This window comes from Heterocephalus glaber, unplaced genomic scaffold, assembly GCF_053883595.1.
Source record: "Heterocephalus glaber isolate CG9 unplaced genomic scaffold, H.glaber_assembly_v1.0 deba00000281, whole genome shotgun sequence".
In the NCBI taxonomy this organism is placed as follows: Eukaryota; Metazoa; Chordata; class Mammalia; order Rodentia; family Bathyergidae; genus Heterocephalus; species Heterocephalus glaber.
The window spans coordinates 25,043,202-25,061,804 of record NW_028258139.1 but is presented as its reverse complement, the minus strand read 5'-3'; the positions used below and the strand labels follow the sequence as shown (position 1 = coordinate 25,061,804).

At 40.5% G+C, this 18,603-nt stretch overlaps 1 protein-coding gene and 1 long non-coding RNA gene across 10 annotated transcripts in view; one reads left to right on the top strand and one right to left on the bottom strand.

Annotated features, from left to right (window-relative positions):
- Asap1 (ArfGAP with SH3 domain, ankyrin repeat and PH domain 1) overlaps positions 1–18,603 on the bottom strand; it is a 322,988-nt gene that overhangs the window by 70,085 nt on the left and 234,300 nt on the right. For 6 of the 9 annotated variants that reach the window (XM_087184109.1, XM_087184129.1, XM_087184120.1 and 3 more), the window contains 3 exons: positions 9,678–9,753; positions 8,217–8,339; positions 1,905–2,005 (listed from right to left, as the gene is read on the bottom strand). In XM_087184109.1, the coding sequence (XP_087040235.1) occupies positions 1,905–2,005; positions 8,217–8,339; positions 9,678–9,753 (300 nt within the window). The remainder of the gene's footprint in view (positions 1–1,904; positions 2,006–8,216; positions 8,340–9,677; positions 9,754–18,603) is intronic. The other 3 variants (XM_087184116.1, XM_021252012.2, XM_087184142.1) reach the window with 1 other exon arrangement.
- Positions 185–1,761, top strand: LOC110347436 (uncharacterized). The gene is made up of 2 exons (XR_002392066.2): positions 185–252; positions 367–1,761. It is a non-coding gene; the product is annotated as an uncharacterized LOC110347436 (long non-coding RNA).

Sequence of the window (18,603 nt, the reverse complement as noted above, 5' to 3'; positions counted from 1 at the left end):
TCAGTGTCCAAGGCACAAGAACGTATTGTGACTGTACTTGGTGACTCATACACCGTGCCTTTGAGGTCTTCCAGAGCCCAAAGATGCCTCAGAGCCCTTGGAGCAAGAATCATGTGAGAAAGTAAGTTGTAGCCAAACCATTTATAAGCAGCTGTTCTATATACTTTGGAAAATTTGATTTGATGATGCTGGAAGATGCAAAAAGCCAAAGAGAAATAATTTAAACTAGGAAGAGTTTTTTAGAGGCTCCAGGTAGAGTCAAGAGACAGAGGGAGATGCAGCTGCACTACTGGGAACCTTTTCTGCCAGGTAAACAGAAATGGGCAGGGAGCAGGTGGCTGACATGTCTTTTCTTTTACTCTTCAGAGGGACTTAACCAATTCTGCAATGTGCCAGGCACTGTGCCATGTGATGAGGATGCTCTTCCTTGTTCACACCCAGATCAGCACAACACGCCAGCCCTACCCTCATTATTCAGAATGTGACTGCTCTTCACTACTGCTGCTCCTCTGACCCTGCCGTCACCCTCACCTGCGATTCTGCAGCAGCCTCCTAATGGATCTGTCTTCTGCTCTTAAGGGCTACAGTGTAAGTCCTTCTTAGAATGGTATCCAGAGAGAACCTTTCAAAACCAAATCATGTCACTCCCCTGCTCAAAACCCTCCCAGGTCCCCTGTGACCCCGTGTCCTACGACCCTCTGGTTTGCTCTCTACTGCAGTGACCCTGAACCTTGGAATCTACCACACTGGGAGGCGTGCTCCTGGACACTCTCTTCTCCCGGGTATTGCACAGGCCACGCCCTGACTTCCTTCAGGTCTGTGCCCAAGTGTCATCTCAGTGACGTGTTCCCTGACCACTTGTGGGATGCAGGAGCCCCTCCATCCCCACCCTCCTTGCTTCTTTTGCTTGCTTGGTCCTTCTCCACAGTACTAACTGCCAGCTGACTTTCCAAATACTCATTTTCTGTGCTTCCTTCTTTAGAATATAAGCTTTGAGAGGGTAAGGACTAAGATACTTACTGAATGCATGAATAAGAGTGGTGAGCAAAAAAAGACAATGATCCCAGAAATTTGAGAAAGATGTCAACAACCTAAAACAAAAAGTGTCTGCCCCTTAGATGAAGCCAAGAGCACATATCCACAAGCAGTGAGAAATTAAGGAGTTTTCTTTTTAAAAAGGATAACAGTTAGTAAAGGGAATAACCAAGAGATTAATTATGTAATTACTATGAAGTGGAATCATCTGTTCAAATAGGCCAGCGTGGCAGGACCGGGGAAGGAATGGCACAAGGGGAGACGATGAGGAAGGCTTGGCAACACGCTACATGCAAGGGGAGACAGTGCAGCACTCTGAGCGAGGGAATGACAACCAGCGCCGTGCAGGTGTGAACAAAGTGCTCTGAGTGCTGGGTAGAGGTGAGATGGAGAGGGAGAAGAGTGAGAAGAACAGATCAGTAAGGAGGCTGCTAAGAAAGTCCCGGAGAGATAACAGTGGATCACCTTAGAGCGGGGGCAGCAGAAACAAGAAGTATATGATTTTTAGAGTTAGGGAGGAAAATCTTTCCTCAGATTGGCTGTGATGTAAGAGTAAAGGTCAAGGGCGACCCTCAAGGTTGGGTTTGGGGCAGCCAGGTAGACAGCCCATTGCAAAGATAAAAGCAGAGAGGTGGTTCCTCAGCTCTTGCCTTCCTAAAGTAGAAGTTGCAAGTCAAGTGCTACTTGGGGGCTGCAAAACAATTACTGCTTTTTTAAAAAAATAAAGACTGGTTAAATCATACCTATCTGAGGAAACCTAGTGTACTGGAAAACTTTTAAGTATATTCTCCAATCTAAGAGGCTGGAAAAAGTTCCTGCTTAATAGCAGTAAGCACACTAGTCACATCTTGCCCTGGGCTCATACTCACCCATCGCTTTTCTTTAGCAGGTAACCCTTCTTTTCACTGCCATATTCCTTATTGCCCTGGAGCTGATGCATACTGTACCCTCCTTGCCGGCTTTGGGAATCCTAGAAAACAGAAACCACAGATTAAATGAAAACTGCAGACAACTCTCAGATCCTTGACTCTATGCTACCATTGAGCCTTTGCCCACTGGTCTAAGAAAATTATGGATCTTTGAGAGCTATTAGGTCCTTGCCTTCATTTTACAGGGGGAAACTGGACAGGTAAACATTTGCCAGGATCCAAAGCAGGTCTGAGGCAGATGTGGACCCCCGGGTTCAGGTCTCCAATTTCTAGTTCAGAACCCAGCTCTGCTGTGAAGTGAGTTCAAATACACAGAAAGCACTGGGAGACCACTGACTCGAGCAGTGGAGACAAGCACAAGAAGTAATGGAGAGCCAAAGTGGACACAAAACAAAGCCCACGCGATGTGCCAGTGCTCTTCTGTTAGGCTACACCTTTGCTCCCTTAAATATTCTGCGAATTTACTCTAAATAAAAGGGGAACGTCCTGAGACCTAAACAATGATTATGAAGTTTCTATTTTATACCTAACTATTCTGAACATCCCAAATTAAAAAATCTAACATCTGAAAGTTTTAAGTGCTGATAATCCCAAAAAGTCTGTGAAGCATTTCAGACTTAAAATTTTTCAGATTAGGGTTACTCAACTAGTAAATCTATGCAAATACTCCAAAATCTGAAAAACTTTGAAATCTGAAACAGTTTGGTCTCAAGTGTTTCAGGTAAGGGATACTCAACCTGCGGTGTTCTGTAATAGACCCCTACCACACACATCTTGCTAAGCTGCCCAGGCTGGGCTTGAGCATGCTTTTCATTCAAAAAGATCATTCTATGGGAGTGAGAAGCGTATGATATGGTGAAGGTGACAGGGCAAACCAACAACACAGATGCAAACAAGCCTGATTTCATGTTAGCACCCCACTGGGCTTGACCACAGCATCTAGGACAGCATGACTGGAAACAGCAGTTACACTATGAACATGTAAGAAACAAATGAACAGTGTGGAGCTACAGCATGAGAACATGGGTCTCCAGACATGTAATAAGGACAACACACTCCCACACAAAGCATTGACTTACTCTCCTAGACTTCGATCAGGAAGGGCAAAAGCAACAGAGAAAAAAGGCAGAACATTTGAAAATATAGTTAATTTTGTTGAAAACTTTATCGCCCATAATTTTAGCACTTTATATATAATGCACACAGAAAACATCACTGTAAAGATAAAAATCACTGTAAAGGTAAACTATATACACCTTTAGAATTATGATAAACTCCAGGTGGTGGGACAATAAAATATCTTTATACCTATCATGTTTTATTTCAGTTCATGTTGAGTGCAGAAACATAGTTAAATGAAGACATGAGGTACACATTTTACCAAGATAGAATGATTGAAAAAACTCAAATGTGTGCACACAGGGAATCAATATTTTAGTGAAACCAAAACTGAATTACTAAGAGCCACAATTCTGTCCCCCCTCTTAGGGTGAAGAGAACTTAAATATACCCAGCTCATAAGAAACACCTGAAATGTGATGGGCTGAGGGAGGAAGCTCAGTCAATCTCTGGTTATTCACGGATGACTGTACAGCATATCTTTATGGCCAGGATGGCTTCTTCTAGACATTCAGGACCCTTTTGGGCTAGCTGGTGTGTGCTCAGTGATGCACATTAATGTTAGTAAACAGTCGAAGGAACATCTCTGGGACAATGTGCTTTTATAAAGCTATTCTACTTGTGATGAATTCTGTGTTCAAAAACATGTCCCAAACACAACCCAAAAGCCAGGACCCAGTGACTGAGGACAAAGGAGTCAAGCCCTTACTCAGGTGGATGCTCACTCTGATCGTATCACTGTCCTGCTCTCTTGGGCAGTAAATGGCAGCTGATAGCACAGGGACCAGGCACTGGGACACATGGGAAACAGGTAACCTTCTTAATCTGTGTAATTTCCCTCTTTCCCAGGCCGGATTCCTTCCTCTAATTGGACAATTTTAATTATGTGGGGAAGGATCAAGCATAGGCTGAGACCTAGAAATCTCTAAATGTTTACAGTTAAACAGAGTTCACAGTCTTGAACTACACAGTAATTTGGCTAAGTCCTCATGCTTTAGGAATTAGAGTAAACACCAGACAGGCAAGAAAAGCAGCCTTACTCTACTAGTGCCACCAGCAACAGATCCCAGGAAAAACAGGAGGAACAGAGTTTTTTCTGGGACAGTGGGGGGCACTAGTGTGCCCATAACCCTAATTATAAAACATTAGTTCTGAAAATGAGATTGGGTGGTAAGGAAGAGGCAGGGATAAATAAAATTCATGGAGTTTCCTGTTTCAATCCATGAAATTGCATGAAAATTACTACTATTGCTTTGGAGCCAGGAAATCTCCTCTATCTCCTGGAAACATTAAAAATGAAATCAGAAATCTCCTTAGGATCAACTCTTATTAAAAGAATTCTCTTCTGAGAACCCTTGTCATTGAACTGAACTTCTCTTTGCTCACATAACTCTTAGGTCTGAATGCTGTAAACTACGTATTTTAACTCATGTGCTAACCTTTAGAAGTCTAAGTTAAAAAAATAAAAAGCCCTTATATATTCTCCTAAATACAGATTCAGATATTAATGATGTATAGAAAACTTACTATATTCTGCAAATTTAACATGAAGATATTCCTCACATATATTAGGAGGCTACCTAAACCTTAAATTCTGAACAGCACTTGGATTAACTGGGTTTGTTGTACATCAGACAAACACACTGTTAGAAATGCATCGACTCTGGCTGTGACTTCATTCAGATGAGCAGGAAGAAAGCACTGTCCCAGAAGTCTAGCACTGGGGACCCTAATTAACCATGCACAAGTTTCCTGCCAGTTACGATTTGTGCACTCTGAGAAACATGGTTGTTCGGCTGGCTTAGCAAAGCAACATAAATGGTGAAAAGAGGATTTTCTTCTATGAGAAAGTAGATACTGAAAAATTAACAATACTAATCATGATTTAAAAATGCACATACTATGTAAGAAATGAAATAGATTCTGAAGACCAGACAAAATACTGCACAGAGAACACACTGCTCACATGGTTACCAGCATGGCAATGGTTTGTAAAATAAATGAGAAAAACATATCCTACTAAAACACATCTAAAATATATACATATATCTTTAAATATGTAATTTAATATGCATACATTTAAAATTTTTGTATATGAACCATACACATACACATAGGAAAAAATCTGAAAGAATGGACAACAAATATTAAGATGGCTCTCTCTGAGTAGTGGAATTTTGTTTTAATCTATATTTGCATATGTTTTCTACAATAAACATGAATGATAATTTGTGTTAAATAAAGAGGTAGGTCTTGAATTCTTTGACAGCATAAGAGAAATCAACCATGCATTTAGGAAAGAGAAATGCAAATGAAAAAAATCATTTGGGCAAAAATACATAACACTAAAAATAAACAATGGACTTAAAACCTTGGGGGAAATTTCACAATAGACTGAAACTATTATTTTTAGTTCATTTCCTCTTCTCTATTAGTACAAACAAATCACATTTTTATTGGAGGCCATATTAACATATCAAATGCACTATTAAACAGATTATTAAAATCTCAGTTCTCTCTAAATGGCAAGCAGTTAAACACTCAAGGGTTTAAAGGGTTTAAAGGGGTTACACATGCATCTGGTATCCAACTTAAAACTAAACCTCTACTATGGGAGCTTCAGATTGCCTGTGTATGGTGTGGGTGGGCAAAGGAGTCCTCCTGGATCATCTTACTAAGTATTTACTGAGTAGTTTTTGGTGCCAGGCGACGTGCCAGATTGCAAAGGTGAGAGAAGAGCAACGTCCAAAGCCCAGCAGGCCTGCAAACCACACTGAGATGGGCTGTTCAAGGTGCACCAGTGACTCAAACAGAAAGCCGTGATTTTTGGAGTGATTTTGTATTCCATAAATATGATTGACATATGTCACTGTTAAAAACATTTATAACACTAAACATAGTTATATAGCAAATAGTTATTTTATGCAAGGTTAAGAGAATTCATTTTATAGTACATTTGCCAAAGACAAAAACTTGACAAGAAAAAAATGAACCTTTCAAAAATCCATTTACAGAGAAAACCTATTAACAGAGAAAATTCTTAAGTTTCCTTTAATGAGCTCCATTAGAACCTGGTGGAGGTAAGTAGGTTAAATGATTTTGGGGCACTTTTGTCTTAGGTTAAATGTGAGACGAGAATATTCACCAGAGAGTTCTTGCCTCAGCAATACTTTTTGAGAAGATTATACCCTAGGACATTAAAAATCCTTACCAGCCAAACATACTTTACAACAAGAGATGATAAATAGCCTGAGAAAGGGAAAGGCATGTAGGGGAGATCAAGTTTTCTTGTGAAAAACTCTGAGCATGGTGCTAATGAAAACCCATTAATTAATCTGGGGTGGAGTTAAATCAAATCATGGGCATTTTATGATGTCCATACCCCTTTGGCTTAGCCGAAACTGTAACTTAGCTAGCCTGAGCAGAATGCATCAGTCTATGCAAAACAAAAAAGGATCTTTTTTCTCTTTCAAGGAAGTGCCCATATATAGGAAGGAAGGAGGTAATCTTGTGTCTCAAAATAAAGGCAGGAAGTGGTCAAGGGCATACCGGTAAGTAAAAATTCTCTTATTTTTTCCCCTGGACAGAAATCTGCCCCTTCTTCCCTTCAAACTGGATCATTCTATTGCACTTACATGGAGAAGTCATTCACAGAGACCACTTCTCCTAGGGTCTGTAGGCCAGTGATAAGCACTTTCTCAATGTTTCAGTCTTTAGTGTGCTGGGGCTCTGTCACTGGGGCCCTAAAACACAGGCTGAGCCCTCAAAGCAGATGTGCAGTCACAGTGAGACCACCTGGTACAGATGCTGCCTGCACGCACAGATCTCTCTGGCCACTTGGCCTACTCCACAGGTGGGTGGGTGGGCAGCACGCAGCGTCAAAGGGCTGCATGCTTCTCTCACCTGACCAAAACCCAGGGAAGATAAAACTATGCTTGGAGAAGCAGAAAATTGAGTTATAAACACTCGGCAGAGAAAACACTCAGGGTTGTTGTAAAGGCCAGTGTGGCTGGTGCAGGGCTTTCCATGTCTGGAGCTGAGGGCTGCTTCATCTTTTAGACTCATAAATGCCTTTCAGAAATTTTAAGAATTTTAAAAAGTGAGAGTGCCATTGTTGTAAGATATCTTAAGGAACTGACAATATAAAAAACATGTTTCATACAATTATTAAATATTACATTTAAATATTATACTTAAATTTAATTCACAATAATTTCATAACAAAAACAGGCACATTGTACTTTCTCCCATGTAACAAATGGTGCTTATTGTTTAATTTACCCTTATTATGAAGTCCCTGGCCCTTAGTACAAGATCCAGGGTCTTTCACAATGAGGTCTGAGTTTTTATCTCAGAATCCGTTTCTCACCCCTCCACCTACCCTGTTCTAAACTGCTTCAGCGCCTGAATACCAGGTAGTTTTCCACCTGACTCATTTAGTTTCCTTTGTTGTAGGCCACTTTCCATTGCATCCCAAATAGCATCAAAACCAATTCAGACATGACTGACTGTCCATATGGTTGGTGTGTTCTACTAGATAATGAGCTCCTTGATGTAAGGGACTACAGCTTAATATCTAGAATGGGGCCTGGCACATGGTGGGTGTTAATTCCACGTGTGAACAGATGGCATTTACATTAATTATTTGCCATATTCACCCAGCACCTACCATGTACTGTGTATTGTTTCAATATCTAAGGACCATCTCACATTAATTTTCCTAACTGTGGGGCAAAGCTCAAAACATTTTCTTATTTTCATGGCAAAATGAGACATGCCCTTTCTGGCTGTCCAGAAAGATAGAGATGGTCTAACGCTGGTGATGGCAAACCTTTTAGAGCTTTCAATGAAAACAAATAGCCGGGCTCCACATACAAGCTGTAATTTTGCCACCACAGGTCTAAAGACAGTCATAGGAATCAAAAATCGAGAGTTACAGAACTGTGAATAAAGGGTATCTTTTTTATAAGGATGGCAACAGAACTAAAACTCAGTTTCTACACTGGGCATTACCACGTGTACATACTAGTATCTTAGGTCTCATTTGACCCCACCCTCTGGCAGGAAGCTATCAATGTGCCTGTTTTGGAGATCAGGAAACACAAAAAGTATAGCACAAGGAGGCTCACTTACACTGTTAGCCCTGCTGGGAACATATAAACCACCTACTTCTTTCTGATCAAGCTGAAGGGAGGATTTTATTAAGTCTCGGAGTGCAGTTAGCTGTTTCTTTTCTTCATCCTGGGTCTGTTTTATCTATGAAAGAAAAAAATTAATTCCATTACAAGTTGTTTATGCTTTTATGAAGGGTTTAATTTATCATCAAACAATTATACAGCTGATTTCCTTATTAAAGTCATTCATAAGATCTCATTTTTTATAAAAGAGGCACAGGTATCTTATCTTGAGAAAGTACCAGTCAATTCTAAAATCAGGCACCACGCTTTCTTATTAAATACTACATCTAGCCTAGACAATTATCTCTGAGCACTATTTCATATAGGTTAAGAAATTATATTGAAGCCAGGCATGTGGCACATGCCTTTAATTCCAGCTACTTGGGACTCTGGGGCAGCAGGATCCAAAGTTTGAGATCAGTCTGGGCAACTTCAATCAATTCCTCACCCCTAACACTCTTCATTCCATTCTTCCTGTTATTTTTGTGATATTTAAAAATTATACAAGAATATAGGGTGAGCATTTTTTAATCTGAAATTTTACACAGTATTTTTAGTGCACCTGCATTGTGACTGTAACTTATCACAGGAGGACAGGTGTGGAGTTTTCCACTTGTGCCATGTCAGTCAGCACTCAAAAGTTTCAGAATTTGGGGTATTTTGGATTTCAGATGTTTGGATCAGGGACACTCAACCTGTATATTTGTATTATTTGTAATTCCAAAACTTTACCTGAAGATATGCACTCATACATATATATACTTTTTGGTCTTAAACTCACTATGTAACTCAGGTTGGCTTCAAACTCAAAGTGATCCTCCTGCCACAGCCTCCCACAGGCTGGGATTACAGGCGTGTGCCACCATGCCCAGCTAAGACATATTCTTTTAATAACCATCACTGAGTGGTTTACAGGCAACAACACTACTCATCACTGAATGGTTTATAGGCAACAGGCCTGTCAGTTCTACGGATGTAGTTTTTTTCTCAGAGCTTTCTTTTTGATTTTCCATTATTATAGCAAAACCTAGACACTCAAAAACAATAAAAATATAAAACTAGATAAAGAAATTCATAAACTTCCTACTCAGAGACAGTTAATTAATTTTTATCCTTCCATGATCAAGCATTCTCTCTGCAATTGCTAACTAAAGGGCAATGAAATGTGAAGCTCCTAAACCCTGAACAGAGAATCATCTAGAACCAAGGGATATACACTCTCTTTCCAGATGCTTCCATGCCCCCAAAGATGCACTGGAATACCTGAACACTGATGATGTCTCTGAGCTGAACCGAAGGCTTCTCTACCCTGGTTTTAAACTGACATATCACTTAATCTTTCCCGCTTCTAATACAGATTTCAGATTTACTGACATTTATGACAGGCTGGAATGTATGTATTGCATAGGGAACTTACGTTATATAAGTCAGCAGCCAATTTTTCAATGTACTGCTTCAATTTATCAGCTGTTTTCAAGCCATCTTGAAAGAAACTGCAATGGGAAACAAAGGCTACATTTACCAGTAATATAAAAAAGGAACTGTAATTACCCACAAAATCTGAAAATACACACACACACTCACACAATACATTCACTCCCTCCAATGTAAAATCAATTTCAGTACTTTATAAAGCTATACTAACAAACTGCGGCTACTGTTTGACATGTGACAGGAGATGTCACTGTCTATATAAATTACAATTGTAGTCCTCACATGAGGATTACATACTGTACTTTCCCATTGTGTATGCCCATCTATATGTAGGAGAATTCCTCCTGGTAGAGGCGTATTTGAATTCAATAGAGAAACGCATCTCAGCTTCTGCACAAATGAAGTCAACCTTGACACCACAGGAGAGATGTCTGAACTAGAGGAACAGGTAGGAGGGAGGGAAGAGCTCTTTAAGTTTCCCCAGAGATCTCTGGGTTCCAACACATACGCGAAACACAGGACTTCAAAGCAATGAGGTATCAATGGATCTGGAGAGCTGTATCCTATCACATACAGAAAAGGCTTGAAGTATTTCACCTGAACAATAACAAAAGCTACTATCTGTGAGGCATTTAGTGGATGCCGAGCACTGCACTAAGCACTTTACACAAATCAGTTCATTTATGGTCTGACTTTCATGAATTAAGTGTTTCAGTCTCATCTGGTTCCCAGAAGAGGCACAGGTGAGGACACAACTTGCTCTGCTTGCTCACACAGAGATGAGATCCCGTGACCACTAACTACGATGTGTCACCTCGACTTGAGTAGGAGCCACCAAGAAGATGAGTAAAACTCGGCATGTGCCTGTGAATGACTGCCAGGTAGGCCAGCACACTGAGAGAAGACACACCCCACCTGCAGGTGGCACCAACCAGTAAGTTTGTAACTTGGTTGGATTAAAAAGAAAAGAGGAGGAAGTGTTTCCTTTTCAGAGTGCTGGTCTTCCCCACTGCCTCTGAACCCTGGTCTCCAGTCTCTGCAGCCTTCCAGCAGACTTGCGCTGCCGACTACACTGCGCTTCCACGCCTCCAACTTCTGACTGTTACTGGGGGCCCCGGCTCTGCACACGCAGCCAGCCACTCTGGGTCCCTGCACCTGATCCCGCAGAGCCACTGCGACTCCTGCTTCTGATCCTGTATGTCTGTCTACCTAACAGCTCCCTTTGCACAATCACAATCACAAGTGTGATGGATCCTGTCACCGATCTTGTCCCTCTAGAGGACCCTAACCAACACAAACTGCGATCCGGGCCGGTCTGATTCTGTACCCATGCTCGTGCATCAGGTGAAGAGATTTCTTGTCTCAGGTGGGCCACGCCACCCAGAAACACAGTCTGTGCAACTAGTTTAGAGAAACAGAAGGCTGTAGAATGCTGCCCCCCTGGAAGCTTCTTTAACTATGTTTCTCCACAGAGTAATCTGTTCTGTTGTCTTCTCACAAATGCTGAGGACTGTGTCATCTCCATATCACACTGGGCACAGCATGAGGCAGATGCTCAGTTAGTGGCTTAAATGTGACAATATCAAGAAATGCTAGAATAGGGATTCACATTTTCTTTTAAGCTTAGTACATACTGTCATTGTCAACAATATCAGATTCTATCAGAACGGGCCTTCAGAGTTCCTGAAGTCTTAAAGTGTCAACACTGTTTAAGGCTGACATAAGAAAAGCACTATTTGACAAAGTCCTCCAGAGGCAAGGAGGGAAGAAACAGAACTTTCTGGTCAGCTGTTTACCTAGAAAACACCTTTAAAATTTTAATTTTATTGAGACAAAGTCTTACTATGTAGCTCAGATTGGCCTCAAATCTAGGATCCTCCCACCTCAACCTCCTGAGTGCTGGGACTACAGCATGTGCCACTATGTGTGGCTTGGAAAACACATTTAAATCCTAATTTTCTAACTCTCAGGTTTTCATCACTGCCTATAAGGAAGTAAGTTAAATTACTCTGTGCAGAATAAAAGAACTTTTTATGTTCCAGGCCCTGAATACTGGTGTAGTTTTATCTCCTACCATTTTCCCTTAAAAACTCTATGCTCTAGCCATGCAACATTATTTCTAGTCATTTGTTCCTTTTTAACCCATGAGTGATAGCAAGGATGCAAATGCTTCCATCACTGTAGGAAGGTCTCCTGGACAGTGCTGCCCTATAAATAATTTAACAGATCTGAAGAATATTCAGAAAGTGTTCCATTTGCAGTATGATTCTATTATTAAAAATAAAATAGATACATAAGTCCACTAATCTTTTGTTTTTTGTAGTTTTTTCAGTACGGGGGATCGAACTTGGGTCCTTGCGCTTCTGGGGCAGGCAGCGGAACCACTAAGTTAAATCCCTGGCCCTCCACTAATCTTTTGGATGAGGAGCTTACAGATTTTTAAATTTTTTTCTTCACCTTTATTTTCTAGTTATTTTTCTAAAAAAGACTATACATTCCTTGAGCAAAACAAAATTAAGAATCAGTGGATGCAATCTGAGACCATAATATTAAGTGAAATAACTCAGACACGCAAGCTTAAATATTGCAAGGTTTCTCTTATTTAAGAAATCCAAATTTAAATAAATTAAAGAACAAAATAGGAGGTAGAAGATAGGAGACAGAGAGATCTTTTGCAAAAGGACAGGGGACCTAGAGAGGACATGGAGAGGAGGGGATTTAAAAAAGAATTAAGATGTGTTATGTACATGTACAACTCCTCACAATGAACGTAATCATTATAGCAATATTAGAACACTCATGCACTAATAAAGAAAGTTCTCAAAAAAAAAAAAAAAGAAGACAATCAATGTTTAGTCTGGGAGGAGAAGTCCAAGGCAAGACCTTTGGAGAAAGTCTAGTTTTTCACAAGAAGGAAGAGTAGAAATGAAAGAGCAGGAGAACAAAAAGATCGTGACAGTGATCAGTAATGTACTAGTAATGCCGCAAGGATCAAACACCAACGTGCTGTCTAGCCCTCCAGTGACTCCTTCCTCTGTGCTAGTTCTCCTTCTTCAAGAGCGGCACAGTTCCAGCAGTGGATGGCTGGACCACAGAGTTGCCACTTCCCGCCACAGCATGTCCCTGAGGGCGGCAGGTTCTCAGTTCCCCTCTACTTTCCTTCCTCCTGGAGCTGTAGCTCAGCGGAAATGCATGGGCCTACGAGTCAAAAGTACATCCCACTTTAGCTCTAAGCCTTAAGAGGCTTGTGACCTGGGCTGGCTTACTGGCCCTGTGATGAACAGCAGCATGCTCATATCCAAAGGATGACACTTTCTTACTCAAGGGGCATCGATGAGTTACTACCAGTTGTTCTATGAACTGATAAGTGAAGCACAAATGCAGGTTCTGATTACCTGTCACCCGTATGGAGCCCGCCTGTCCCTTAGCCACTTTCTCTGTGCGTTACTGAAATACGAGATCTTCAGAAAACAGGTGCAACAGTCACAGTGACGCCAGCCAGCATGGGACTGTTTCCTCTGTGCCAGGCACTCACCATTACATACTGTTCATGGAATATTTCTTTTTAAAAGTCTCATTATGGGGAGACAAGATGGAGAGTGACTAAATAACCAATGGGCAATGATTTAATCACAGTTGTGTCAGGTAACGGAGCTTTCACAAAACTTCCTGAATGAAGGGGTCCAGAGAACTGTGTTAGTGCCAGGAAAACAGCAGACTTCAATTGCTTGGGGATAGAAACTTCTATGATCAGAGCCCTTTTGTACCTCATCCTAGGCACTGCTTCATCTGGCTGTTCATTTGTGTCCTTTCTATAGCCTTTATTTTTGAAAAAATTTTACTGGTACTATACTATATATCACTGTCATCATCAGGAATCTGTACCTGAACATGATATATCTCGCTTCTTTTTTCCGCCCATTCCTCTCCCCTCCCTCCCTCCTTATTTACAAAAGCCTTGGTTCCATTTTTTCCTTCTATTCTTTTTCTCTTGTCCTTTCCTACAGTAAAAGTTAAATGCAACTCAGCAATAGAAAATTATCATTAGTCCTTACATAGAAAAAGAAGATAAACACATGGAGAGTTCTAGTGAGCACCAGAGATAACAAAGGTACTTAACACATCAGGCCCTGAGAAACAGTTTGATACCTAGTGGCTCCAGGCCAACAAAAAGGGCTTCATTGTTTTTCTGACCTTAGAAACGGCAAGACTAGCTTCACATGTTAAGCAGCTTGAAAAACACATTACCTTGTAATGACAGAGGATGCTAAGAAAATGTAAATTGCCAACGGATGGGCAGAGGGACCTCACATTTACACTGACAGACTGAAACACCTCACAGCTGCCAAGGGCAAGCTCGGGAGCACTGAACACGGGACCCCTCCACTGGCAGGGCACATCTTCCCGAGGACAAACCAGAGCCTTCACATTGAGAAAAGGATCATACGTTCTTCATTTATTTCTGGGGTCACTGTATCCAAACAGTGACAGGAAAGGAAAACCAAGCAATACAAGAGTATCTCCCCAATTCTTATCATAGATTCTGTTTGGCTTACAAAGAAATGCTCTTTGGCCAAAAGCTTAAAAGGCCCCGAGAGCAGAATATTATTTCCAAAAGAAATTATCATATTCTATAGTATCATGGCAATTACTTTACAAATTACAAAACAAGAAATGAAGTGAATAACCTTCAGCCTCTTCTGCAAGCCTGCTTTCCAAGCTTCAGGCTGTAAGTCAAGCACTGATTTCCTACATTCTAGGGGTGGCTTCTTCTTCCAGATACATTCCATAGACATCCTGCAGCATTCAAGAAACTTTGAGGCATAGTACTAATTAACAGTAAATACATCTCAACAATTTAGATCAAAGGGACCGTAGGGAGTAATATATTGGACCCACATTTGGAGATTCTTACAATGTGGATGTATAGGTCCAATCTCAAAATGTCTTGCAAACCGTTTAGTAACATGCACTTAAAGTTAGAGGCCTGGGTTGAAGACACATGTTATGGCTTGTGTCTAGCTGTCCCCCCAAAGCCTCATGCGGTCATAGGTGAGGCTTTTCAGAGGTGGCTGGATCTAGAGTGTGTGATGCTGAGATTAAGGTGTGGTTCTGGGATCAAGTGTGTGATTGCTAAATTAGTCTGATTGGTTTGGCATAGTTCTGGGTAGGATTAAGGGTGCTCTGCCCTCAGGGCGGTCTAGATAAAATATAATGGACACTGCTGGTTCACTACTTTGCTGCTTGCTGCCCTCTGCCTATCATAAACTGTTTTTCCTTTGTGATGCCCTCTGCCATGTACCACCCTGCCTTGGAGCCAGCAGACAATGAACTGAAACCCCTACAAACTGAACCAAATAAACCTTTCCTCTTTTAACTTTGGGTGTTGGGTATTTTGTCTCAGCAGCAAGAAAAGTAACTAAGACAACGTGTTTCCATTACTTTCTAGCTATAAGGTCCACGAGAGCACTTTGTTTTTTGCTTTGGTTTTTTTCTACTGAGATGAAATTCATGTAACAGACTTCTCCAAAAATACCTACATGAATATTAATAGAACCATGGTTCTATTAATATTCATGTAGGTATTTTTGGAGAAGTCTGTTTTCAATTATTCTGGGTATATTTAGGATGAGAAGTGCTGGGTCATATGATAACCCTAAAAAGGGTGATTAAAAATATGGTGAATATTAAGTGAAAACACATTGATCACACATATCTCATTGTTCTTGCTACTTTCTGAAGCAGTTCTAGAAGTCTTTTCTCATGAGTCTCTTAATGAAGTGTAATCAAAAACAGTGAACGCTGCTAAGTGTGATCCAACGGAAAGACAAACTTATAAAAACATTGTGGTGTTCCTGATCCACTTTATTCACAGGATCTGGCACTGTGTGCCATCTGGCTCTCCCCCAAAGTAAAGGTGATCATGAAAGGTAAACATTTTGAATCGATGCAGGGCATCAGAGCAGCCATGAGAGCCATGTGAGTGGCACTGAAGATGCTAAAGTAAAAGGGGTCCTGAACTGCTGAGAAAGTTGGGAGGATGATGGGTGTGCAAAGTGAGGGGAGGACTTTGAGGGGAGCTACTGACAATGTGCGTTTATTGTAATACATTTTCAAAATTTAAACATACACTGTATTTTCTGATCATGTCCCATATGTTTACCTTTTTGAGGAACTGTCAAACTTGTTGACAGCAGTTGCACCATTTCACATTACCAGCAAAGCAGATTTACTGGTTCAGATTTCTTTTTATCCTAAGATTTATTTTATATTTTTGTTATTTTACTTATAGCCATCTCACTGGTATGAAGTGGTATCTCACTGTGACTTTGATTTGCATTTCCCTAATGACTAATGATGCTGAATATCTCTTCATGTGATTTTTGGCTGTTTGTATCTCTTTTAGAGAAATAGCTACTTAAAATCTTTGCCTGTGCAAAATACTGAGTTGTGTATCTTTTTGTTGTTGAGTTCTTTATATATTTGTTACACCCGATCTTTATTAGATCAGTGATTTGCAATGTGTTTTCCCCATTGTGTGGGTTGTCTTCTCACGTTCTTGTCAGTATCCTTTCATAAACAAGGTTTTAATTTTGCAGTCCAATTTATCTTTTTTCTTTGTCTTCCTGTGTTTACTATGCCTATTTTGCCATATATTTATTGAATATTAAATGAATGAATGTGACTTTGGGCAAGTTATTGATCCTTTGTGAGCTACAATTTCCTGAAATGCTATGAATTTTAAATGAGAAAATACATGTAAATATCTTTGGCATGTATATACCCTGATCTATAAAAGAAGCTCTCAGTATTTGCTCTTATTATTGCATGTAAGAGGAGGGATAATAACATAATGTTTGGAAATGCTGTTGACTCTAAAGATCATAATGATAATCTAGCAGGAAGATAATACATTTGTTTTGAGAGCAGCATGTTACCGACAGTGTTCATGTTTGAAAGTGAGGACTAATTAGTGTGGGTGAGCTGAAATACATAAGAAAGTAAAACATTTTCTGCTTGCCATATTCTTTCACTGCAGTAACTGCATCCATACTGCATTGTTATTATAAAGTACTATACAAGGTAAATTCACTGTTAAGAACCAGCTAACTTTATACTGAAAATACCTGGACCTGGAAATAACACTTAGTACAAGAAATCTTTTAAACAAAAATCTGAGTACAGAATGCTTTACAAATCCTCAATACGTCTACAATCATGTCTTGGTACTTGGCTAGTTTCAAACACCTAGAATTTGGTACTTGACACATTTTGATGGGAGAATTGTTTCCTGGTTCTTGTTATTGGTATGTGACTTTGCTGGTGCTGACTGCCAGGTGACTCACTACCACTTCAAGACAAAACAAATTGTTTGGTGTTTGTTGTTTTGGTACTCATTGTACCTCGTGGAACCAATTAATGACAAGTGCTGAGGTACCACTGTATTGCCAAGTTTTGAGGGACTGAACGAAGTGAGAAAGAATAAAGATCCTCCTTGCAACAAAACCTGCCTGGCATCCCGCTGACATGGAGTTCCTGGACCCAACCATGGGCCAGCTTAGAGCCAAGTTCCACTTTAACCCAGTTCTGCCTCTTGGCTTCTTAGTACCTCTGCTCACAAGGAGGTTTTGTCCTATGCAGAGAGATTCTGATCTCTCTCTGCCCTAGGGGAGACACTTCTGGCAGAATCCGGTGGCCAAAGCCCAGCCATCCTCCATGGCCAACCCCAAGTATCACCTCCTGCAGGATGTAGCACCCTCGGCCTCAGCACCCTGGCCAGGAGCCTCACCTTCTCTTGATGCCCCTGGTATCAGTCCCTGTGTAACACCATTATGACTGCTGGTGTCCACAACCTACTTCTTGGGCCAGACAATTAACTCCTGAGAGGAGAAGCCTTGTTTGATCCCTACCCAGAACCTAGTAGAGTATCTGGCCTTGGTAGGAGATGAACAGATATTTGTGGGGAGGGAAAAGGCAAAGAATAAAAGATTAAAGGCAGAATGCATTATCTACATAAGCTAGTGTTATTCTTTTCACATTTACTAACAAAGCTCAGCAGCTAAACTATGCGTAGTTTAAAAAGCATCTCATATTCTAGAAAACTAACGGTTGTGTGGCCAAAACGCTCCTCTACAGACTTAGAAAATTTTAGTATGCAAGCAATTTCTAAAATTAGGTAAAATCAGATTTGCTCTCAAAGTGTTATAATCCAGAAGACTGAGCAATTCACTCACTTTGGCAGAAGTTTCAGAGCATTAAAACATTTATAAGAAAACTGAGGTAGAGGAAAGGTGAAAAACATTCCACCCAGAACTAAACTTGGGGACCAACACAATACACTTCCAAGTTTCATAACTCCACATGTTAGTCCAGGTCTTCAGTAGGCAAACTTCCTTCTATAAACATGGGGAATGTTTCCCCTCTAACATATTCTTTTTTATTTCTGAAGCAGATTTGCACAAGATAGAATTCACTTTGGAAACAGGAAAAAATTTTAACAAATCAAATTTCTGTAAATAATAATTTGGTCATCAAAAAGATTTCCTAAAGACAAATATCCTGACAGTAAAATACATGAATGTTTTTAATGCCATTTGGAATCATTATAACCACAGTAATGTTGCAGACCCTGGGCTTAACACTCTATGTGCATTACCCTGGTTTACTTTCACGTCCTCATAAAAACCTCCAGGTAGGTACTACGGACCTTAATTCAACTCGACAGGTTAGGGAACTGAGGTTCAACAAAGGACCTGATAGAGGTCACATGGCTAACCGTAAGCAGAGTCAGAATTTGAGCTTACCTATCAACTGACTTAAGCCTTGCACTTTCACCACGATGTTAATGCTGACCTCCCTGAATATTTCACTTGTATACAAAGATCTTCCTAGATACATTATTGAAAAGG